General features: G+C 39.7%; 1 protein-coding gene across 5 annotated transcripts; it reads right to left on the bottom strand.

The window, feature by feature from the left end:
- Positions 1 to 877: 877 nt before the first annotated feature.
- Positions 878 to 23,881, bottom strand: tcerg1a (transcription elongation regulator 1a (CA150)). Of its 5 annotated transcripts, none has more exons than XM_036568568.1 (21): positions 23,825 to 23,881; positions 23,132 to 23,345; positions 21,759 to 21,917; positions 20,982 to 21,279; positions 18,620 to 18,856; positions 18,000 to 18,062; positions 15,689 to 15,895; positions 15,262 to 15,371; positions 15,046 to 15,134; positions 14,561 to 14,721; positions 13,217 to 13,295; positions 11,044 to 11,179; positions 10,062 to 10,151; positions 9,696 to 9,814; positions 9,389 to 9,539; positions 6,027 to 6,191; positions 5,585 to 5,767; positions 3,294 to 3,473; positions 3,093 to 3,176; positions 2,883 to 2,983; positions 878 to 1,971 (listed from the first exon to the last, which is right to left on the bottom strand). In XM_036568568.1, exons 1-21 carry the CDS (start codon positions 23,869 to 23,871, stop codon positions 1,770 to 1,772), a joined length of 3,075 nt encoding a protein of 1,024 aa, XP_036424461.1. In that variant the 5' UTR covers positions 23,872 to 23,881; the 3' UTR covers positions 878 to 1,769. The 5 variants fall into 5 exon arrangements, with proteins under 5 accessions (XP_036424461.1, XP_036424462.1, XP_036424463.1 ...); XM_036568569.1 differs by having other exon boundaries at positions 13,217 to 13,292; XM_036568570.1 differs by having other exon boundaries at positions 15,707 to 15,895.
- Positions 23,882 to 24,061: the final 180 nt, after the last annotated feature.

The following is a 24,061-nucleotide window of genomic DNA, read 5'->3' as shown; positions in this document are numbered from 1 at the left end:
TCAATCTTGAGAGAGAGTTCAAGCTTGACATCATAACTATAGCAGAACCCTTTTTGATGCTATATAGAACCATATACAAGATATCCTCCATTAATCTTAAGATTAAAGCATGATATTGTTCTCCATAGAACTCATGGTTCTAAATAGAAGCATTGCCTTTACTAAAGAACCCTTGAAAAACCCATCATTTTCAAGTGTATAGAACTGAACTCTGTCTCTATTCACAAGAGCAAATCAAACCAGTGCCATTCGTGGGCCGTATTTATTCATTCATGTTGTTATTTATTGTTTGAAATGACGTAAGCTGCTTTGATATTGGCTAGGAGTGCTCGTATAGAACCATGTTTAAAGTGTTATATTTCCAAATACATGTTATATAGAAAAATTATGTTCCCAAATAATCTATATTTTATGTGCACTTGATATTAAAAGCCTGTAAATAGCCATTTCTGGTCAGGAATGTTGACTTAGGAAATAGCAGTCAAATACAGTCATATGCAAATGCTTGGGCACTGCTGGACAAATTACATTTTGTTGATTTTGTTGCTTTGTGGATGTGCTTTAAGTGCAACATACAAATAATCTGTTAAATTTGACAAACTTGACCAGTAGGGTTCAAACGTCTGCATACAACTGTATTTCCATTCCCTGTATATTGCTCCTTTCAATCACATAGAGGTTTGTAAAAAATATCCGCACATACTCAGATGTAAAATATGAGAGAAAATGTTTTGTAAATGCACTTGTTCTAAATAAATTTCATTATGTTCCCTATGCGTAATCTGATGCTGGTATCTTCCGTCAGTACGCTGTTTTGCTGCACACTGAGGTGGAAATCCTAACAGGCTGAAATGTTAACAATAAGAAACACGCCTCATTGAATATGTAAAAATGTAGGTTGCCTTTATTCCAGTCAACTTGTACAGAAATACAGCAACTCCAAAAAAGTTGTCATCTTTTCAAAAACATCAGAACAATTAAATTAAACCTTACTATGAGCTGACTGTCAACCGTCACTGCTTGCACAGACCAACATCACATACGGTTAATGACTTAATGGATACATACCTGTGCATTATTTTAAAAAATATTTTACATTTGAACGGAGTTGTCAATTAAAATGACAGACGCATGGCGGGGCTTCAGTAGCTGAACACCCCATTGGATGACCACAGTCACCAGAGATGAAAACGAAACTGGGGATCCTCCCAATTTCAACAGAAACATTTGTACAAAAGTTAAATCAAGAGAGCGTGACAATTAGAGGCAGGGACAACAAGGACCACGATGAAGCCACAGGTAGCCAAAGAGAGGAAACGGAGGAACAGGATGGAATAGATGAGGGGGCTTCAGGTGGTCATGGTTCCTGTGCCAAACCCACAACTGGGCTTTCTCTCTGGCACACCACAAATACAGCTGTCCCTTCTGTGCTAACGCTCACTTTCACCGTGCTAGAGGGATCAGGTGGGCTTGATTGGGTGTGGAACCAATCCCTGCTAACACTGTCACTCTTTAACCGGTTTTGACATTTGTTCTCAGCAGCCACTCAGACCATGACGAAATGTCATCCACATGTCTGCTTCCACTTGTCATTCAGTCCTTCATTCAGATGTGAAAGAGATGAGGATGGTATCAAAAACTAGGTTAAGAATCAGCGTCATGGAACACTGTAAAAGTTCAGGTTTCAGACCAAGCTTGAGAAATGGACGGCAGTGTGAAGGTTGCTGGTAGAAAGAGCTGAAGTTCTGGCAGATGTATTTGTGAATGGATCACTTAGCGGAGCGTCGAGCAGGCTCAAAGGCAGTGGGAGGTGGAGGGGGTCCTCTGCGGTCCAGCTCTTCTACGTATGCCATGATGAGTTTATGTCTTTCTTCTGGCACACAGTCCAGCACCAGATAGCGTTTATCATTTTGTAGGATCTTCTCTATGTCTGTCAGGTGTTGCTCAGACTCCTGTATCAATTTACGAGATCTGGAAAAAGAGCAGATTGAGACCATTTAGAGTACTGTGTAAAAATCAAGTCAAGATAGTCATTTAGTAAAATGTTATTAATTTGACAATATTTGGAATATTTCTGAGGAGACTGCATATAAGATCATCCACTTGGATAAGGAAAACGAAAGCAAGTGAAAAAAACAGGATTTTCCAAAACTGGAGTTCAAAAAAATTATTAAAAGATATAAATAAAATGGAATTCCTAACAACCACGCAAGACCTGGTAGACCAACAAAACGGTCACCATCAGATAAACAGTACTTAAAGCTTTCATCTTTGAAAGAGAGGAGAAAATCCACATGGGTTTCTGTCCATCGTTATACTGTGAGAGGACAATTCAATGCTATGGGTCAATGGGGAAAAAAGGAAGTAGACAAAAAAGAAGCTGCTGGTGTTCTCAGAACAAGGGACTGACCACCACCCCAGAGTCCAGACCTCATCACTGAATGTGTTTGGGTTTAATTGGTTTGTGAAGACCAGAAAATGCAACCAGCTTCTAAGACTGAACTTAGGAGGTGTGGAAAAATATTCCTGAAGATTTCTTTGAAAAACCGAAAGCACGTCTCCTAAAATGAATGGGGGGCTGTAATAAAAGCAAAGGGTGCACAAAAACAGTGAAAATTATTAAATCATATTTAGTTGTTCAGGCTTCTGCGCAAAATTCTGTTAAATAAACTTTTTCCTAATCCTGAAAAAGTGAAAAATTTGTTAATGGTCGTGTTGACTGGAAATGAAATATATGAAGGTTGGTCTCTGACCTTTGCACACTACACTGCTAAAACACTGCAAAGCCTTATTTAACATAATATTATGTTCAACATAATCAAACAGGAAAATGCATATGAGACATGCAGTAAGTCAGGACATGGTCAATTAGGGACGCTTACTTGTAAGTGACGAACTTTGTCTCTTTCAGCAGAGTTCTGAAGTCTGCTTTAGCTGTGATGTGTTTGTCTTTGATGTAGTCCTCAAACTCCCTCTGTTTTTTCTGTGAGAAAATGCAGAACAGGTTTCTGACTAGGTTTAGCAGGCACAAGACACACAACAACAATCCTAGTGACTACTAATATAATGCATAACATAATTACTGTCCCTACCCGATCACTGCTAGAAAACTTTAGACATCTTGGATCATCTTTGATGCTCTTTTTAACCTCCTTCCATGTCGATGTCAATGTGACCTGTTAAAAAGAAACAACAAAGTCAGTCAAGCCATTATATACAGAGTACAATCATAAATTTGAGCACTTGTAAATATAAAATGTCTCAAAAAAGAGAACAGATAATTGCTGTCATACAATAGCTGTCTCGTCTAAAAGTTGCCGGAACAGCTCTTTCTTCTTCTTGGTCAGTGCCTCGATGTGCTCATTGAAGAGCCTCTCCTTCTCCTCCCGCTCTAGCAGTGAGGAAGTCTCCCAGCGGTGGTCCTTCCTCAGAGAGCGGCGTGTCTCAGACCAGGTGGCGTCTGATGACCTCACCTGTCGTTCAGAAACATGGCAGATGAAGCAATCTCAAACAGCTGCACATATGTATGAGTGACTGCTCACAGATGGTATTTGCTGGCTATACAAGCATGTGGGGTTAATAGGATCACAACCATCATGACTTTCCTCTGTCTCAGAATTAAATGTTTTGGGGAAATGTACTATGTATTCAAAGTGCCCTTAAAAGGGGCATTCCAGCCAAAATTAAAAATTTAACCACTGCTACACCTGTTGTAAACATGCCTACAGTGGTGCCCCAGTAGTCTCCTAGGATTGTCTGGTTTAAAGGCTAGAATGACGGTGGGAGAAACTTTTACAAAACTACAAGAGCTACAAGGGCTTTGGAACAGGCATTTAAGGGCTAGCTGGCTAATGCAGATGGCTAACGTTACTGCTGAGAAACCAAATTTCACATGTGCAATAATTTGCCTCGCTAGCTGTCAGGATTTCTTAATGACAGTTTTTATTGCCAGTAGTTGTATGATGTATTTTATCATGCATGCTGGGTACTCAAGCGTGAGACCACTGATGGGCAAAAACAGAAAAACAATACAAAATTGTGAATTTTGACAAAGAATGCAAAACCAAAAACATCAAAAAACAAAATGACTATGGCTGGCTTGAATAATTTGAACACTAGAGTATTCAACTGTTCATCATTCATTTTGTTCACGCTTTCCATGCAGCCATTTAAGTTGAAAGACCAAAGGTGCCTAATAAATTATGGAAGCATGATATTATCAGATGATCAGAAAAATGCTCAGAAAAAGCAAAATGTGCAATAAGAGGCTGGTGTGCATCATCTCAAATATGTAAGTATAGCGGTACCTCTCTGAGTGCGGGCAACACAAAATCTGGGAAGCTCTGTGCCTTTAACCTGTGTTGTTGAGATTTCAGGCAGTAGACAAGGAGGGGGACATTGGTACTCCTGCTGTAGTCAGGCAGAAGAGTTTGGAGCAGGGGTGGAGTTAACTTTAACCACTTTATACAGTTGCGGACTGAGAGCTCAACTCTGCTACAACTGATTTCAACTCGGCCTGATTTAGGGGTCACCCTAAATCCTGCTTTCCATTCTGAAAAGCAACCAACTAGCCAAATGAAATAACTTGATAATATGTGTAAAAAAAACAAAACAAAAAAAAACCTAAAAACTAGAACAGCACCGAAAACAAATAAAACTATAATTTTAATTTGTTACATATTCAATATCCACATAAGTGACTAAATGATATACAAGCTAGAGAATCTGTGATGGAGCCCTCTCGTTCAAATACAGTTTTTTGAGTCACTTCTATCACAGCAAACACAGCACATGAGTAGATGGGCTTCAGCCTGACTATTAATACACTGTTGCCACCTATTGGATATATTTTGAACTGCAACTGCTTAAAATTATGATTACTTATGAAACTTGTTATTCATGAAGCTTGTAAAGGTGTTTTTGAGAATGTGTATTCCAGATCTTGTTCAGAAATACCAACAAGTACTCAAAACATGTAAAATGCTGTTCGTTCCAGACCTATGAATGACGTAAATGCTAGTTTTAGGCGAAAATGCCTCTGTAATACTGCAATATTGTTATGGGTGTAAATTGTTATAAAGATCTGTATTTTCATCTGTATCTGCATATAACAAAACTGCTGATTGAAATTACATCATCATAAGTTCATCAATATTTGTAAGTTTTATTACTTTATTCATGTAAACCCCAGGTTTGGTAGGCAGTTTAGTGTTTTACTTGCTCTCAAAGATCTGATTCAGCTCGTGAAGGGCTTGATAATTAACTGATGAGCTAAATCAAGTGTGAGAGCAAGGAAAACACACCTGATTCACGAAGGGCATAGTAATTAAATGATGAGCTGCTTTAAGCGTGTCAAATCAGGAAAAAAGCTAAACTGTGGAGCACACCTGATTCAGCTCATAAAGAGCTTGATAATGAGGTGATGAGCCACCTTGTGTTAAAGCAGGGAAAATGGTAAACTGTACCGCTGAGCCCCTTCACACATGCAGTCTGACACCCTTATTTACACCTATCAATGTGGAATTTGCAACGCAATTAACCACACTGACTGTCTACGCAGTGCGTGATGAGCAGTGTGTCTTACCATATCAGACATGAGGGCTTTGAAGTGCTGCACGGCTTCCTCTCGCTTGTGCTGCTCTCGTTCCCGGTCGATCTCTTTGGTCTGCTCAGAGCGAAAGCGCTGCACCGTTCGCTCTCTCTCCCTCAGGCTTGCCTCAATCCTTGCCTGCTTCTCCAGTTCTTTCTCCTTGTCCGAGTTCAAGTTCTTAAATTGGAGGAAGGGGAGAGAGCATGCTGAGTTATGGTTTAACATGGGATTATAACTGGCTACTATCGTATCTGCAACAACTACCACAACCTTGAAAAATGTTTGTCACAGGTTAAAAAATTAATTAAATAAACTGTATATAGCTGAACAAAAATGAAAGCATGTAACAGTCAATTTCAGTACCTCAGAAAGCAACTTTCAGTTTCTTTCGGCCAGCAGAGCAGGTAAGCTAAATTATGAATGAGATCTCCTCTACCTTGGTGAGCTTCTCCACGAAGCTCTTGAAGAATTCCTCTCGTGCTGCTGACGTCTCCACTGCTTTGTATCGAGGATCTGTCTCCATCTTCTCCTTTACTTTGCTCCAACGCTGCTGGCCGTCCACATGGTGATCAGACAGCAGCTCAAAAAAGTCCTGCTTCACCTGTAATGGCATGTACAACACTCCAACTCAGCACTCAGTACAGCAATTACATCTACATTAGTGCTCCATTGCCAGTGAGCATAGGTTACTGTGGTAACAGTCACTGGTTACCATAAATCATTTATCATTAATCATTTACTGCTGATTTAAAAAAAAGTTAACTGATTGACTTATTTTATGCAAATTATATCAAGGCAAGCAAGTGTGAACAGAAGTGAACTTTTAAGTATGTTGGGTGACGTGATATCCTACATTAAGACCACATTTATTACATAGATTGATCTACAGACACGAAGCAGAAGCAGATTTTGGGCTTTTTCGATAAGCCATATAGAATATTATGTTAAGTCTGATAATTTGTAGTGTTTTGTTCTTTTCTTTCATTTTCTTTTTTGGTCTATTATTTTGACAAACTCCCTTTTGTGAATGTGTCTTTTAATCAGCTGTGCAGGCAACTTCAATGACTGTCACCTCCAAAAAGCTGATATACACCTGTATTTATTTAAGAGATAGTACCAAGGTGAAGATATGCCACTGTGGCAGGCAGATACTATGCCAGTACAAAAAAAAAAAATTGCTTATTTATGGTTTAGGACATCCTAAGATCACAATGTCACATTTTAAACATCAGACAAAACAAGTCTGGAGAAAAAAAAGTCATGTTTCAGCTTTAGTACAACTGGACATTGGCCAAAGTGTCTGTGGATGGTACAGTTTGTGTGACATTCGCAGTTCCATTCCATATTGCTAGATTAAATATTGTTTTGTGTCCAAATTAAATATGACAACATACTACATTCATAACTTTTACTAAACTGCGCATTATTGTTATTTTATTTGACAAAGATTAAGCTTCTACTCACATGCTATCACTGTTTTTGCTGCTGCATCTGCTTCAGTGTTAGAGAATGTCAAAAATTACAGGAAGAAAAATAATGTAAATGCTTTGTGGAATTAAAAACATAAAACGTAAAGAAAATAAAACAAAACAAAAAAACACAGCTATTCCAAATAAGGGGATTTGGTGACCAGCACAGACCTAGCAGCACCTCAAACATACCAGTCCAACAGCCACTACCATTTTGGGGACACTGCTGTGCTAAGAATGCTTCAGCACCCAAATAACATCTGGTCAGTGGTGCTCCTATGGTGGTCCCTTTACATTGATGGGAAGAGAGGCGCTGATAAACTGTGTAGCAACAATTGGGTTAAAGTCAGCACTTCTACACTTTTACTTACCCGTGCCATAAAATGGCCTTTTTTGATTATTATGGATAATGAAAATAAACCTATAAGCTTTAGCTGCTCTGTGGCAAATTTAATTTAAGCTCTTTACATTAAAAAGTAATCAGGTATTTACATTTGTCAGTCTCTGCTAAGCTCTCTCATCACTGCTAAGATCTCATGTTGCAGCACTACAAGAACTTTGGAGATCGCCTGCTGTGCACACGTCTTGTAGGTTCCCAGGCTAATTGCTCAGAAAGCTACAGAGCTACCTTGTAGTTTGTTGTCATCCACAAGATGAACTAGAGACCTAATCATAGGTGGAGAAGATGCTGTCACGTGTGTAGTCACATGTGCCTTGTTTACTAACAAGAAAAGCGTCCATTCAGTCTTACTGAAAGGGAGCTGACATATGATTTACTCAAAGGAGATTTCTCCTACCCGCTGGTTTCCGGTGGTCTAGGCTGGCAGTCCACTGGTCATTAGGCTCTGCATTACCATTGTTGTTAAAAGAGTTGCTGTAGATTGGCATCCTCTGGCGAACCTCACTCTGTGCACACCCCCCCACCTCATCACCTATCACCCCTCCCCCAACAGGTGACATTTCACTCTATTAATGTTTGATGGCTGACCTTTAGCTGCCAAAGGCAATCAGCACAGTCTCCCAGTACTTAACCCTAACCACTTCACGTCGCAAGCGCAGCCTGCAGAGCAACAAGAACCACGCAGACTGGGCACAGTACAATTCCTGAACACAAGTATCAGTAATAATACGAACACCTATTAGTGATTACACATGCAGGCATTTACTATAGTCGCATTTACGCCATGAAGATCCCGACAGCAAGCATCTGTTGACCCATCCACACCAACTTTATGTTTTGCTGCTAGAATAGATTGCTATTCATATTAAGTTCATTTTTCTTTGTGGCAGTGGTTTTCAAATTTTGGTTCTCAGAGTGGGCTTTCACATGGGCTGCAAACAGCAAGCACAGTCATGTGGTCAAAGTGCTGTTATCTAGTATTTCGCAAATGATGACAGTTGGGGCGTGGTCGCTGCAATCAAACTTTTGCTTATTGAAGCCAGCTACATGCTACTAGAAGCATGTACAAAACACTCAATGTTTCGCTGTGTCAGTTCTGTATGTCTGTTCTCTATGTCGATTTAAATTTCGATTATTCTCTATAAATTAAGGTACAGGCCTGTTTTCACCAACAGAACCAGCATATTCCCTTTTTCGAGTTTAAGGCTTGAGCATAGTTTACCAGACTACCAGTTAGTGGTATAGTCATGTACACAGCAAATGGGTGTTTGGTTTCTTCTGATTAGTCTGACTCATCTACAGTAAAGTTCACAAGCTCCATGTTATTAGATTTTTACTTTATTAGAATTTCTAATAGATATTTTTATATAATTATTCATAGCTCTTGTGATTTCAAAACTGCACTTTCTAATTAAAAATTTTATTAAAAATTTTCATCCCTATTTTTCATTAACTTGCTTTAAACTAATAAACAACAATGATCAGGGTGCAGAACTGTACACACTAAGATAGCTGGCACATGGATCAGAACAAACTTTAAATAAGACATTAAACTAAATATTAATGAAATGTATTTACATGCTCATACTGAAGGCAAGAGTTGAATGTGTGATATATCAATACAGAAAAAATAAGTCATTGTCTCGGTTCCAGTTCCACAACCTTACAAAGTAACACTTCTCATTACTTTATCATGCTTGTTTTTGTGTTTGTTGATTAAAAAAAAAAAGTGTAAATATTGAGTAAAAATTTACTTAAAAATGTTAAGGACTTTTTTGGCAAGTTGTCTTATTTCATATCACAAAATATTTGCTGGATCATGTGACAAACCATCTCTACACATGGGTCCTGTTAGCCTTCAGAAGGAATTGAGGATGTACTTGCTATGAATGGTCATATGAACGGAGATTTCTAAAGCCTCATGCTCACCTTCTCGCCCCGATTCTTCGAGTTCTCTTTCTCTTTCTTCCTGAGAGAGGTCATAAACTCGATAAAAATGGCCTCTCTATCCTTCATCTTCTCGATTGCTTTGAATCGCGAGTCCTTGGCATGCTTAGCTGCAAATTCGCTAAACGTGGTTCTGTGATGAGGGAGACAAAAGGAGCAAACTGTAAAGGTCATGCAAGACATTTTACACAAAAGACAATATCTGTTATCAACACAAACAATACCTTATTTGAAACAAACAGTGCTATGAAGAATTGGCAGCAAATAAAGAGAAGGTCCTGGTGGTCACCTGACTCCAAGTCTGGCTTCCTCCATCATCTTCCTGAAGTCTTCTTTGGCCTGCATGATTTTGTTCCTCTTTTCTTTCCTCTCCTCCTCAGCACGGGTCTTCACATACTGGTCAAACACCTGTGGTGAGAAAGGCAAGCCATAGAGACAATGTTAGCTATGCTCTTAAAAGCCCCAGGAATGGAAGAGCTAATGCATCACATGAGCTGATGAGACTGTTTTGGAAAAAAATGTATTTTCATGAGGTCAAGCTTCATATTGTCACTTGAATATTGTGTTACTGTCCATCAAGGAGTAGAGTGATAAATCATTCCTGCTCAATGAATTTGCTGAAAGACGATGAACTGAAATGTGTGCGCTTGTGTACCTGCTTCCGTTCCTTGGGGTTTAACAGCAGATATCGGGGATCAAACACTATCTTATGCAGCTCCTTCTCCCAGGTAGAGAATGCTGAAACCTGGTACAAATAGAAGAAAAAAGAGTGAGAGAGACAAAAAGAGGGAAACGCGAGCCGTTAACATCCCCTCCACCTTAATTAGCTCTATTCTAACGAGCAGGGTGTTCAGCAGGTGAGCTCTTCTGAGCGCGTCCCGCCCTCCTGCAGTGCTGGAGTCAGGGTGTGCACCCGTCGTGTTTCATCCCCCCCCCGCACCAGCATCTCTAATGAATGACACACACGCAGCAGGGTGGCCCCACACCTCCCTCCAGCGCTCACCCCACGCTAATTGGCACGGACAAGCCTGGTGTAATTAGCCGGGGACGGTGGGGGGGTGGTAGGTGGCCCTCTACCTCTTTCTCAACGCCTGCTGTAGATGTTACAGTATGGCTTCTCTTAAGCACACAGGAGCTAATGGGAGGGGATGGGGTCGCCTTGATGTCTGGCCCTTTTGACTGCGCTAAAGCTGCCTTTCATCTGCGGCACAGAACACATGGGCAAAGGGCAAATAGCTCTCGGCTTGCGCCTTAAGCAGCTCTCAAGCCCATACTCAACATAGTAGTTTATTTTTTAATGTGAGAAACATCAAATCTGTTGCCAGAGAGCACAGCGAGTGGATATGAGATGCTCATATTTGATGAGCAGATGAGACAAGCCTGATCAATGTGGCACGGGTAAGTTGAAAGGTCAGAAAAGTATCTTAATGAGACCTCAGGCTATGTATCTAACCAGAGACTAAGAGGTTTAACCTTTTGAGAACAAACACCAAAAATATCTCTTTATGAACGATGCTCATCAGAATCTCATTTTAAATAAAGGTGATATTTCAGTGGTTATTTCGCTCTGCCAAGCCAGATGCAGTGCCTTTTAATATGGAGTGATTGAAGTGTTTAGCTTAGCGCTGTGCTTTTACCCCTCTCTCCAGCAGCATGTCTTTAAACTGGCCCATCCGTGTCTCCTGTGGTACAACAGCTCGCTCCCTCGCTGCTCTCAGCTCAGCCTCCATCGCTGCCTCCTTTTCTGAGTCTGTTTCCTTCTTCTCCTCCACTCTGTCACACACACACAGAGCCAGTCAACAAGGCAGTCAACGAAAGAGCTACTACAGAATGTCACAAGCAATACATCAAAGATGTGCCATTACCAATACAGCTGGTAGTGGAATATCAATGACTCTGCATTGTGTTTCACCCCCAATTAGCGAATAGTGTAATTCAAACATTACTATCCTGACTAGTTTGTTATAATGCATGTTTGAATGCTGCATGTCATAGATCACATTTGGAAATTAAAGTAACTTTAAAAACATGCTTATAAATGTTGTGCTGTGCATTTGTGAGAGTTTGATTCACATTCTGGCATGAATTAACTTGTGTGCATTGATCTATTAATCTGAAGCATTAAAGCGCGGATGCAATTTAATAATAATAATGATAATAATAGTAATAATAATACTAACAATAATAATAATAATGATAAACAAAAAGAAAGTAGGTAGGTTTCAATTAGATTTTTTTAAATGTATTTTATAACATTACACTATATTCTGTTCCTAAATTACCACTTCAAAAAACAAGTTTGTTCTCTCATTGGGTGATTGAGGGGGGCAAAGGGTAACCTTCTGTCAGGTCAAATAAACTTTGCCCTGTGGACTACACTTTGGGCAGATAGTACTGGCATCACATACAGATTCAAATAAAAGCACATTCTGTCCTTTACATACTTCAGAAAGTCAGTTCTTGTGCATAGTCAAAAGCAACACCATTATTACAATGGTACCAATATTATCATTCCTAAACCCATGTGCCAGCATAAAAATCATGCTACTTACTTTATGATATCATGATATTGTATTATACTACATGTATAAAATATTACATGCACATAAACAGAGCTCTGAATGTTATTAGTAATAATGTATAGGTGGTTACATATATGCCCTCAATAATTATTGGCACCCTGGTAACCATGAGTAAAACTAGCTGTAAAAAAACATCCTTAACTGCTTATCCTTTTCATCTTTCATTCAAATTATTAACAAACTGGCAAACTGTATGCGCGCGAGTTTGTTTGTCCTTGATGACAGGCTTTCTTCTGGCAACACCCCCCAAACAACTCGTAGTTATGTAGGTGGCATCTGATTGTAGCTTGGTAGACGTTCTGACCCCAAGATCTAACTAATGTCTGCAATTCCCCAGCTGTGATCTCTGGAGATTCTTTGGCCACTCAAACCATCCTCCTCACTGTGCGAGGTCAGTATAAACATACATACTCTTCTCGGCAGATTCCTAAAATCTCCAGTTGCTTTAAACTTCATTATTGCCCTGACAGTGGAAATTGGCATTTCAATTGTTTCACTATTTTCTTGTAACCATTTTCTGATTTGTGCAGCACAACAACCTTTTGTTGCACATCATTGCTGTATTCTCTGGTCTTTCTCATAGTGATGAATAACTGAGGGAATTTGGTCTGCATGTCACCTTATATTTACCCCAGTGAAACATTCAGACTAGGCTGACTTTTAAAGTGTTTCTATGTGCTCAGGTGAACTTTAAAACATAAAATATGAATGTGAATCTACTAAAGCTAAATTTCCATCATAATTATTTCTAAGTGTGCCAACAACTTTGTGAGAAAAATATTTTATGATACAATTGAGTTTTTCCTTAAGCATCGTACGGATGCTTAAGGAAAAGGTTAGATTTTTGTTAACAATTTTAATGAATGAATGAATGAATGAATGAATCTTTACTGTAAGCTATATGTGCTCAGACCAATAACACATCTAAATAGCTGTCCAAACATCAAATAAAGAAAGGAATTACATTGTGACAGCATAGTAGAGACCTTGTGAAACCAGAAATGCTCTGTGTATCTCCTTGATAAATCTGCAACTCTGACTGAAATGCACTGACAGTATTTCAAAGTGTCCACAAAAACAAGATTGTGTGTGTTGAATATCACGGAATCAGCACATGTATACTCCCTGCAGGTGGTTCTTGAAATTAAAACATCAAAACATTTTTACAAAGGTAACCAATTCATTTAAGAAGAAAAAGGCAAATCATGACAACGAAATAGTGTCTCACTTTCTCTTCTTTGCCTTGCTGGGCTCATCCTCTGGAGTGTCCTCTGTCACTACAGGCTCCTGTTCTAGTTTGCCAGCTGCTGTTCAGACACAGACACACACAGAGTCAATGAGCTAAGACGCAACAGAAGGTTTGGACAGAATGGTGGAAAAGCTGCAGGTCACTCAAACCAGATGACACATGGGTCTCCACCAGCACTACTCAACATTAGAAAGCATGTGCTTCACTGAGATAAAGCTGCACCAAGTGTTTGAATGCCTATATTCAGAGGTAATTTTCAAATTAATATAGCAACAATAGATTGTGCTTTCGATGAACAAAAAAACAAACCACTGTGTCTACTGTTACAGTGAAAAATCCCAGGATACGATAAAGAAAATTATCAGACTACAACAATGTACTAACTCTGCTGGAACTAAATATAACTGATTAAGGTGGAGGGGAAAAAATATTCCCCTCAGATCAGATTACCAAAGAAATGCGTCCACTGATTATAACTGATCTCCATACAATTTGGAATAGGTTTAGACACTCAGAACCTGGGATCTGAGAGCCACGATATACAGTTGTATGCAAAAGTTTGGGTGCCATGGTCAAACATTTTTCTAAGTGAAAATAAATAAACACATCCTCTACAGAGAACACACTTCTGCACATTTAAATGCACAGTCACTGTTCATTTTGCTGAAATCCAAAAAAAATAAACAAATAAAAAAGTGGCATGGGCAAAAGTTATAACCTATTTTATATATAATTTTATATATTTTTTCCAAAATGTTAAACTCAGCAAATACACAAACACTGCACTAAAATCTTCAGAAAAATGCTATATTTAAGTTAGTTCCATGCAGAGGGTGTGTCTCATTTTCACTCAGAAAATGAACAAAAGTAATTTGATCGAGGGTGTTCAAACTTTTGCATACGACTATACTTTCTGGATCCCATTTCAATATTAAGACGTATGCATGGGCAGTAGGCCTGTAATTATTAGTTTACGAAGTCAGTTAGTTGTCACCAACATCGCTCATGAAAAAAAGTCAGTGTGTCAAAACGTTACAAAGGTGTAGCATAACATTTTATAATGTTCCAACAGAATTCAGTACACTGCAGGAATCTGAGCAATATAGCTTCAGAATTATAATATTAATCTATTAACTAAAGCATTTAAGCAAGGGTGCAATGTTTGTGGTGGGCTAAGAGCCAAAAACTACTACTACTACTACTACTACTAATAATAATAATAATAATAATAATAATAATAAAACAAAGTTTACAGAAATAATCACAAGTTGCAGCCCTGGGCAGTTACATAAGAGCATGTGTTGTGATGGGGAGGACTCTAACCCTGTTTGGGACCGTTGTCTAGGCCTCTCTTGTGTGGCGGCTCCTGGATGCTCTTGTCTACATCAGCACGTCCCACCAGCTCCTCTGGCCGCTCCCACATGGACATACGTGTGGTGGGGTTGTAGAAGAACACACGTTCATCACCGGTCCACACAACACACCTGACAAGAAAACACATTTTAAACAACAGAAAAATCTCCATAATTATAAATTAAAGAACATTTTATGCAGGTTTATTCTCAGTGATTTCCAATTCTGACTGTATAGTAATTATAATAGGTAAAAAAAAAGAAAAAAAAACACTGTATTTAAAGTATTTTCCATTCATTTCACTAGGCAGTAGACTGGGTTACTAACATGCCCAACATCTAGTTAGAAAAATAATTAATAGTGCAGTCATAGGTTACATCTAAACTCTGATAAACCTCTGTAAATCAACAGAAACTTTTCCTATGTATGCAGCTGTGTGTCTGGCTGTTGCCTACCAAGGAGTGCCAGGGATGGGTGTGGTGGCTACAGGTTTGGCTTTCTTGGCAACTTTTTCTTCTTCTGTCATCTCTACCTCCTTTGGCTCCTACAGTCAACACAACCAGTTCATCAAAAACTAAACCAAATAACAATCTAGTATTTTCTTAATTCATCCATCTTAATGTAGTTTATGACAGATTATGAAAGATACATTAACGCAAAGTGTTTCCTACCTCTTTCTGCTCTTTAGGTGGATCAATCTTTGGGCTTCCTTCTTCCACCTCCATGACAACAGGCTCCTCAATGTCCACTACAGTGTCCTTGGCTTTCTCAAGCTCCTTTTCTGTTATGAAAAAAAAATCACAAAAGAATTATCAGTTAAACAGGCCTTATAACAGTGTGAATTATGGCTGTCACTTTATTTATTTCTGCATTTCAGCAGTGAAGTATTTCTGTGTTGATTTTGCTTTGGATCACTGTCCTGCTAGAAGATTGAATCACGGCCCAGTTTAAGCTTCCAGGCTGAGGCAGTCAGATTTTGATTTGATCTGCTGAAACCTGAGTGAGTCTGTGATACTATGTATTTGTGATACTATGTGCCCGTTTTCAGTTTTGAGAAACATCATGATGGTTTCACAGTTGGGGCAGTAATGAGTCTACCTTGGTAAGCTCCCACACCTTTCTCTTTGAGCTCCTCTGGCTTGTCCCAGGTGGTCTCCAATGTGCGTTTGTTGTAGTAGTAGGACTTCCCTTCCGCAGTTTTAAACTCAGACCATTCAGACAGGGCCAGTGGTGAGGAGGCTGCTGCTACTGTCATCTGAGGAGGCATCATAGGTAACAGGGGAGGTGCCATGCCGGGAAGCATACCTGGAGAACATGCGCACGCACACACACACACACACACACACATATATATACACATACATACATATGTGAGTTTTCCATAAATACTGCACAGTTTTGTGTTTTCCCAATTCTACCACACCTGTGTCACATCAGTGCACTTAAGAGAGCTGATTATGATCAAATTAGCCCTTCATAAGCTGAATTAGGTGTTAGAGCAGGAAAAACATGAAGCTTTCAGTATGGGGGCCCCTAAGAAACACTCTTAAGACATTCTACTCTGCTGCTGTCAGATAAATGGTCAGGCAGCACAGATAAATGTGAACAATATAAAAAAGGCTGGAAAAACAGCACATCCCATTTTAACATGAAACAACGCCATGCCGAGAGGTGCTATTCATGATGCTCCGCATTACACATTAAATTTTAACTGCTTTTTATGTACTACAAATCACTCACTAATTTTACCTTAAAGCCCCTATCAGTAAAACAAATGACCAGTCGTTTGTGAACAACTTGACCCCATCCACCAGAACATACTTGTGTATTTATCACAGCCAGCCCTCAGAGAATCATGATGCTGTTTCAGGAAGTGCTGATAGAGTCTTTAAGTACTCTATTTATAAGGGGCCTGATTCTCAAAGCTTCATGGAGGTCAATAATTAGCGATGCACTAATATGTGAACTGTAGGCTGATGCCGATCGGATATTTTTCATGTAAATGTCTATCAATGCCACTACATAATCATTCACAGATAGCTGAAATTATGACTACTGATTTTGATATCATAAGGCCCTATTGACCTAGTGACCTTAATGCATCATGAGTGAACCATAGTAAAACTGTAGTTAAAAATTTAAAAATGTTCTTTTAATAATTAATTTTTAATTAAGGGGATTTTTTCCTAAATACACAAATTTTAAGATGAAGTTTAATGTCCAGTTATCTGTGTAGGAAATTATGCTTAAACTTACATAAACTTGCATTACAAAACATTCATTCAAGATTTGCTTTCATTCACAAGAAGTAGAATCTTTTGCATATTTAAGAGTGAGAGTAGACGCTGCTCTATGAATTTGGGGATAATATTTTTTTGTGATTTCAGCAGATTTTACTGTCCAGTATACTGGACACTGCATATTATGCTTTCAAGTAAACAAAACAGATAAATGACATTTTTATTATGCAGCAGAGGACATGTTTCAAAACAAAACACTGTTTGCTTTTAGTGTCCAGTCTCGGGACTGAGGAGGATACAAGTACCGTTCCCTACAAATTTTGATTGCTTTCTTGCACTGATATCAATGTAGTTTACAACAAGTGGAAGCACTCTCTACATGTCATTTTGATGAGATATCGAAAATATTTCCTGCTCTTATCCTACTAAGACTGCTTTTTAAAAAATTTACTACAATCATGTCCACAGATCATCACGTGAAAATCTTTTTCTCACTGGAGCAGCCGTTTATGACCAGCTGGGAGATATGAGGGTTCTAGCGGGTTGTGCCTGTCATAAGTGTTTTGAGAATCTGGCCCCTCAACAATTATTTTTCCTTTTATTATTGTTTGTAAAGTGTATGCAGATTTTTTAAAATATAAAGTGTTAAATTATTGTTTTAAATGTGACATTAAGCATTCAATTTAACTGTGGTAACACAACAATGCATGCCACAGCAAAGACACACTAATACCACAAATAAATCACTATGGACAACAAAGAAGCACAATAAGAGGACACAAGAACAGCAATTCACATCCACAAGAAATATACAAGCTTATGAGATGCTGTGATTGGTAAACTCAGTAGCGTTTGCAGTCTGGGCTCTCTGTGGTGTTAGAAATTACTAAAAATTATCTCTAAAAATATCATATAAACATAACACTGAAGATACGAAACTTCCTTTTTAAGTTAATGTTTGATTTGTACCTAAGCCACCTATTTATCTACTTCAAATATGAAATAAAGTCTTATATAAAGTCAAACTGCTATAAAGAATTTCATGTACTTTTTGGAAAATGGGACATTTTTTATCTATAGGTAAATACAATACAAAAAGCATAGATGCACAACAGTCACCAACATGCCAACTAGCAGAGAATAGCGACTGGAGATGGAGAGGGAATTACCGTTCTTGCTGGGAGAGATAGTCTTTATATAGGGACAGCTGACTATCTGCATCATTGCTACACCTAAAAGAATCAAGCAAGCACAGAGCGATGGGAGAGAAAGACAGACATCAACTACAGTGTCCTGTGCAGATCAGACTACCAATAGACTCTGCATTGGTAATAGCATTATCTTCTGTCAGTCAGATAAACTAAAATGGCTTTAACATATATCGACATTCAAAATGAGCTTAATTTGTTAGCCTGTTTAGTGTCAAGGATTTTTTTTCCAAAAAAACGTCATGACAACTAATAATGATGTAACCATTTGCTTGTAAAACTGAAAAATAACATGAAGGGGACTAATACTGCCATCTATGGATCACTGTCACAAAACACTGGTTTGAGTTTGCCCAAATGCACCACAAGATTATCGTGCAGTGCTACTCCAAGTATCATTCTCAACCAATCCTGGCTTCTCTCAATTTGAAATCATTTGTTAGTAAACACTAGATGTTCTAAAAAAGAAGAAAAGCACAGAAGGACACAGATTTAAAATCAAATCAAGGGAGAGATGTGAGTAGAGGGGAGGCATCCAAAGAGGGCAAGGCAGAACTGTGCAGGCGAGAAAGCCAACCTACCAGGCAGTGGAATGGGCAGACCTGGCAGAGGCACTCTGAAAGGTGGCACCATTACCGGAGGGAAGGCTGGGATGGCAGCGGCAGGCTGTGGCACCGTGTGGGACAGCCCCACAGGGAGAGGCTGTGGACCTGTAGTCACAGCGACTGCTACTGTGGGGGGATTGACAGCAGCTACAGGGGTCATTGCCACACTGTGGGGGGCAGTTACTGCAGATGACAGCTCAGCACCTTCAGGAGCTATGAGGAAAGAATTGGGCAGGAGAGAACCACATTAATGTTGTCCAACAACTGTAAAACAAAGAGTTTACTTGTGTCACCAGGCACTGTCATTTTACGATACATAAAACAGTAGCCATTTTTTGGTGCCTTAAAGTCAACATGTTATCAAATATGACCTTTTTTGCCATCTTGTTAAGTTCATGTCCCTTGTTACGTTAAGCACAGTTAATCACATTACACCATGTAAAAGACAAAAGTCTTGTTTTCCCAAAATCTACTATCACAACATACAGGACCAGATTCATAAAAGGTGCAGTGAGATTCACAGCGGCAGTGTAGCAACACATTTAGCATATTAACCAGCGTGTTTTATCATTGTGTGATATGTGGCACCTTGCTTTTCCCTCATTTGCATGTGCCGTAACAGATTCGTAACACACGGCCACCTGCAAAAATACCACCACAGCTTGTGCGACAGTAAATTTTCCCAATAAGAAGCAGATGTAGATTAAATTATCTTTTGTATAGGTCAACACAGTATGCACTTATGCTCACTCTTTTGAGGAATCTATACATTTACGAGGCACATTTTAATCTGTTTGGATTGAGTTTCATGGCAAGCATTGCAAGTGCAGTGCATGAAGAGGAAGGTGACTTGCTTGGGAAGCATTTCAGAGCGCATTAATACAGGATTCAATATTGAGTATTACAGAACAGTTTTGATTGAGGCTCCAACAATAAAAAAAAAAAAAAAAAAACACAACAACACAACAGCAACAAAATGAAGACATGCCATAAATGAAAAGAATCTAAGTCATCAACTGCGCTAGCACCCCAGTACTGTACTCTACATGGAACAAAGTGTTATGATTTCTAATTTATGTTGACTTGATAAGAATTCTTGCCGCATCCTGGACTAAACCAAGATCAGCATCCTTACTCCATCTTGCACTAACACATGAAAATGATGTCACTGACAATAAATAGCAATGACAATGCAAACACAGTCAAAACAAGATTCTTCAAACTACTAAATACTGACTCTTCAGCCTTATAGCTAAGGCTTGACCCCACTGACAAAAGTATTGTGCTTCACAGACAGTTTTCATCTGTCGTGATTGTCAATCAATTTGGATGATTTAAAAGCCAGAAACTTTGCTGTGTGCAGCTTTAAAAGGACAAAAGCAATTATATTTATCTCATGTTTAGTTATCTTTTAACGTGTCATTCGCATTCTATGTCAACTCTGACTTTTGATCTGTTGTCCGGCTTCAGACACTCAGTAGAAGTGTAAGGCATCAAAAACGAAGGCTTAAATCATTGTGACATGTGTAAACATTAGAGTTAATAAAAAAAACCCTACAGAATGATTAATATTAATAGCATAATAGGCTACAGTAATATTAGTCTTTAGGCTACTTCACGTACTAAGCTTTCAGACATTTTATCAATAGGCTAAAAAAGGAGTGACAAATAGGCCGTAAACGCGCATTTTTTTTTTAAATATAAAGAAAGAACTACCAAATCACACCAACAAAACTTATTAAAACGTGCATGTGTTTTTATTTCTCTCTGGTTTAAGCAGCTTCTCTGTGGTGTTACCACATTACCTGCCATGTTGAAACAGGTTACTGGAGAAAGGTGCCGTGGATGTCCATTAAGAGGATCCTCAGCCTGTCAGCATTTGGAGCAGTGTTAGTCAGTATTTGCGGCTCCTTCTTTCTGTGTGTACTCAGATGGCATGGTGGTGGCATAGGATCACTTTTTTATGATTTATGGTACACTGCACACAATCTCACAAGCTTAAAGCCTTATTTAGATATTTATAGGCAAAATATATCCATACTTTCAGTTTTATAGTACATCAAGGGGCAGGATCACCACTTTGTGGTGATAATATCACAGTGCACCTTTACAGTGCCTCCAAAGTAAAGCCAAAGAGCCACCTTGGACGAAAGATGAAAGAGAAAAATGTGAGGCAAAACTCCAGAGTGTACCAATTTATGTCTGCATATTTCTGCATGTGTGCTTTAACATGTGGTAACGAACCATCATTTGTGTTAATTTCCCTTCATTTAGGTGAGCACAAGCTAAGGCAACTTAAAGATGCTAAAACACAGAGTCCAGTGTAGGTGATATTTACCTGCTCCAGGTGTGGGTAGAAGGGGTGAGACTGCAGTGGTGCTGGGGGTGGAAGTGGAGCTCATGGCTGTGGAAGAAGGCTGGGTAGTGTGGGGAGGTGTGATGCTGGAGCCTGCTGCTGGGACGCTGGGGGAAGGGCTAGGGGTGCTGGACACTGCTCCTGTAGCCGTGGCTGCTGCAGCAGCGGCAGCTGCAGCCTGGCCTAGCATCAGAGGAGTGAGCTCAGCCTGCTGGATCACCTTCACACCCTCGGGCTTCGTCCAGGCAGACTCTCGTGTACGGGCGTTATAGTAGTATACCTGAACAAAAACAATCACAGCTGATAATCTAACAAAACATCTCAATTAGAGCATAAAAATGTGATATATCACTCTATACTGCATTAAAAACTCAAAAAATAAAGGAATACTAATCTGCTAATCTGTCTGCTCCATCTGTAACAAAAGGTCGTGACTCACAGAACAACATTTTGTTGCATTTTCCTGTATTTACCAAAAGAACAGAACACCAGCTGACTCAAAAACACACCAGCGGCTAGCTGAAAGATGCTAGGGTGTACCATTAAAGGCATGGTGAATGATGAGCAAGCAGCAAAGAGAGAATTGTTTAACTACATGAGAAGTGCACTTTCTGTTCATTTAAGTGGTTTCATTTTACTGCATTAAACAGCAAGAACTCCAGAAACAGGAAATATGCATTTGAACACCATATAGCTCACACTTAACTAGCAAATTAGTATGCAAAAGCATTTTGGCCACACCACTTCTAAGCTCCATACCTTTCCCTCTGGGCTCTTGTTTTCCACCCAGATCTCTTCTGTAGTGGTCAGTGTTGGGGCAGTGGGTGTGGCTGAGGCTGCAGGTGGTATTCCAGGGGGAAAAATCATGCCAGGAGGGGGAGGCATGCTGCCTACTGGCGGTGGTATAAATGGTGGTCTCTTGGAAAAAGGAAAAACAAGAGGACATTGAAACCACTGTTCTGTGAAAGTTTTTAAATGAGCGTTTTCACTTTCGCATATTACTGGCTAGCACAAATAAATAGGTCTATCTATCAGTTGCACTACTCCACACTGCTGTTACAGTTTCCACATAATTCGTCCAGTTGATTTACTCAGGTTGGCACTCCTGCACAACTCACATTCTTAGACATTATACTGTATGTTTCATACTGTTTTGTCCTGCATGTTTTGTCCTAGTTTTTCTCTATTGTTAACTTGTTGTACTGAAATGTAGTGTAATGTACTGCAATGGCTCGTTTAATTCCGCTTCTATGATGTAGCGGTCAAGAAATGCATCCTAGGCTTTCGAACGCAGCTTGTGTGAATGCAACTGAATGCTTGTATCACCAACTGGGGCACCTTAAAGTAGCTGTATTCACTAATTAAAAGGAGTGTCTAGAGATTTTATCATGTATTTGTGAACAGCACAGATGTGTTCAGTGAAGTCTGAAGCCCCTTGAGAAGGGTCTATCTAGAGACGGGGTGACATGGCAAAAAAATAATATCACGATACTTGAATATTTTGATGGTACACAATATGTCATGATATTTATTTTCAAAAACTGTGAATAAAATTATTTTTATTCAATATTTGAACAGTGATGCACTAATTCCAGTTTAACAGGACTAATTTTGCTCTCTTTATAATGAAACATGCAGCTGGTCAGAGTTCTACAAGTCTGATGGCATGCATGACATGTTCAGAAAAAGCATATTGTATTGTGAGAAAATTAATCATGATAACAATGTATAGTCATACTGCAAAGCCCTATGTCTAACTGCAGAGCCGCAGTACCGCACGCTGTGTGAACGATCAACTAAATCAGTAATGATTTCAACCTGCGCATGCTTCACCAAACACACTTCAGTACTAAAAGAACCAAATATGTTACCAAATATTACCCAATGTGTGTCCAAAAATGTTAACAAATATACTTTAGTAATGAAAGAAACAAAAATGTTACTATAAATGCAAATGGTTTCTCTCATCTCATAAGAGTAATACAGTAGATGTTCAATCCGCCGTTTACTGCCGCACTCATAAGAGCCAAAAGTGTGGCTGCAGTTGCTAAACAGAGGCGCAGGAGCTGAAACTGTCGGGGCCAAAGATGTGGTACTGCGGCTCTGCAGATGGACACTACTGAGCCCCTTACCTGTAAATGGGGAGTTGCTATGGGCGGCGGGACGCTGGGATCGAAGGGCAGGCGTCCGAACGGCGGTCTGGCTGGAGGTGGAGGGCCCCGCAACACGGCGGCGAACGGTGGAGAAGCGGGGGTGCTGAGGAGCGGCTGTCTGCGCGGCATGCCTGCGCTGGCTGGAGGTGCAGCTGCGGGGAATCGGGTTGCCGACGGCTGTGCCATTCCGGTTCTGCAGAGAGCCAGTAAAACTGTGCAGGTAAGTTACAGACATGGAAAGGTGCAGGTGTGGGTATGTATGCAGTCAGCGACAGTCCTTAGCCACAGCCCCCTCTCTGCACCGCATGTTTACATTGACGACACAGCCAACAATGCGTTAAGCGTGGATATAAACAAGAAAAAAAACTAGCTATAAAACTCTGCAAAACAAATAACTGCCAGTTAAACACTGAAGGGTCCGCAGGTCACATAAGCGATAAACCTGAAACTTCAGCTCCGTAAGAACGGCAGCGAGTCTCGTTATTGTCCGGGCAGCTAGCTGGGCTAGCAAAGTTAGCCGGCTAGCCTCTCACGAAATTATATTTATGGGGGGGGGTACAAATACAAACCCAGTGAACCAGGAAAAGCTGCTAGCTGGAGTGTATAAAAGCACCCGTTTTTTCTCTGTGTAAATATCCTGGTGCAACGCACTGAGAGGGTTTAAGGTCTCACCCGTTGGCGCTGAAAGCAATGCTCTCTCCCTCCGTGTGTTCCGCCATTACAGGAAAACAACAAACCCCATCAGTGACGCTTTTCCGGCGCGGTGGGGAATTAACGCACGAAAAATGAAGTCTCCCGTTTTCCTGACTTCTGACAATTTTAATTACAGTTGACATGAGCAAAAACAAATTCCCCAAAACCTCATGAAAAACATCAAACTTGCTGCATCCATTTTCTGTAGACTTGCCG

This window comes from Colossoma macropomum, unplaced genomic scaffold (assembly GCF_904425465.1).
Source record: "Colossoma macropomum unplaced genomic scaffold, Colossoma_macropomum, whole genome shotgun sequence".
Lineage (NCBI taxonomy): Eukaryota > Metazoa > Chordata > Actinopteri > Characiformes > Serrasalmidae > Colossoma > Colossoma macropomum.
Note: the sequence above shows the minus strand (reverse complement) of the source record. Positions and strands in the feature narration are given on the sequence as shown.

Coding starts and splice junctions, on each gene's coding strand:
- tcerg1a (XM_036568568.1), bottom strand. CDS start 23,871: ATGGCGGAACACACGGAGGGAGAGAGCATTGCTTTCAGCGCCAACGG. Junction 15,372..15,688: donor AGGTGTGGGAGCTTACCAAG/GTAGACTCATTA, acceptor TTTTCATAACAG/AAAAGGAGCTTGAGAAAGCC. Junction 3,177..3,293: donor TTTTAGACGAGACAGCTATT/GTATGACAGCAA, acceptor TCTTTTTAACAG/GTCACATTGACATCGACATG.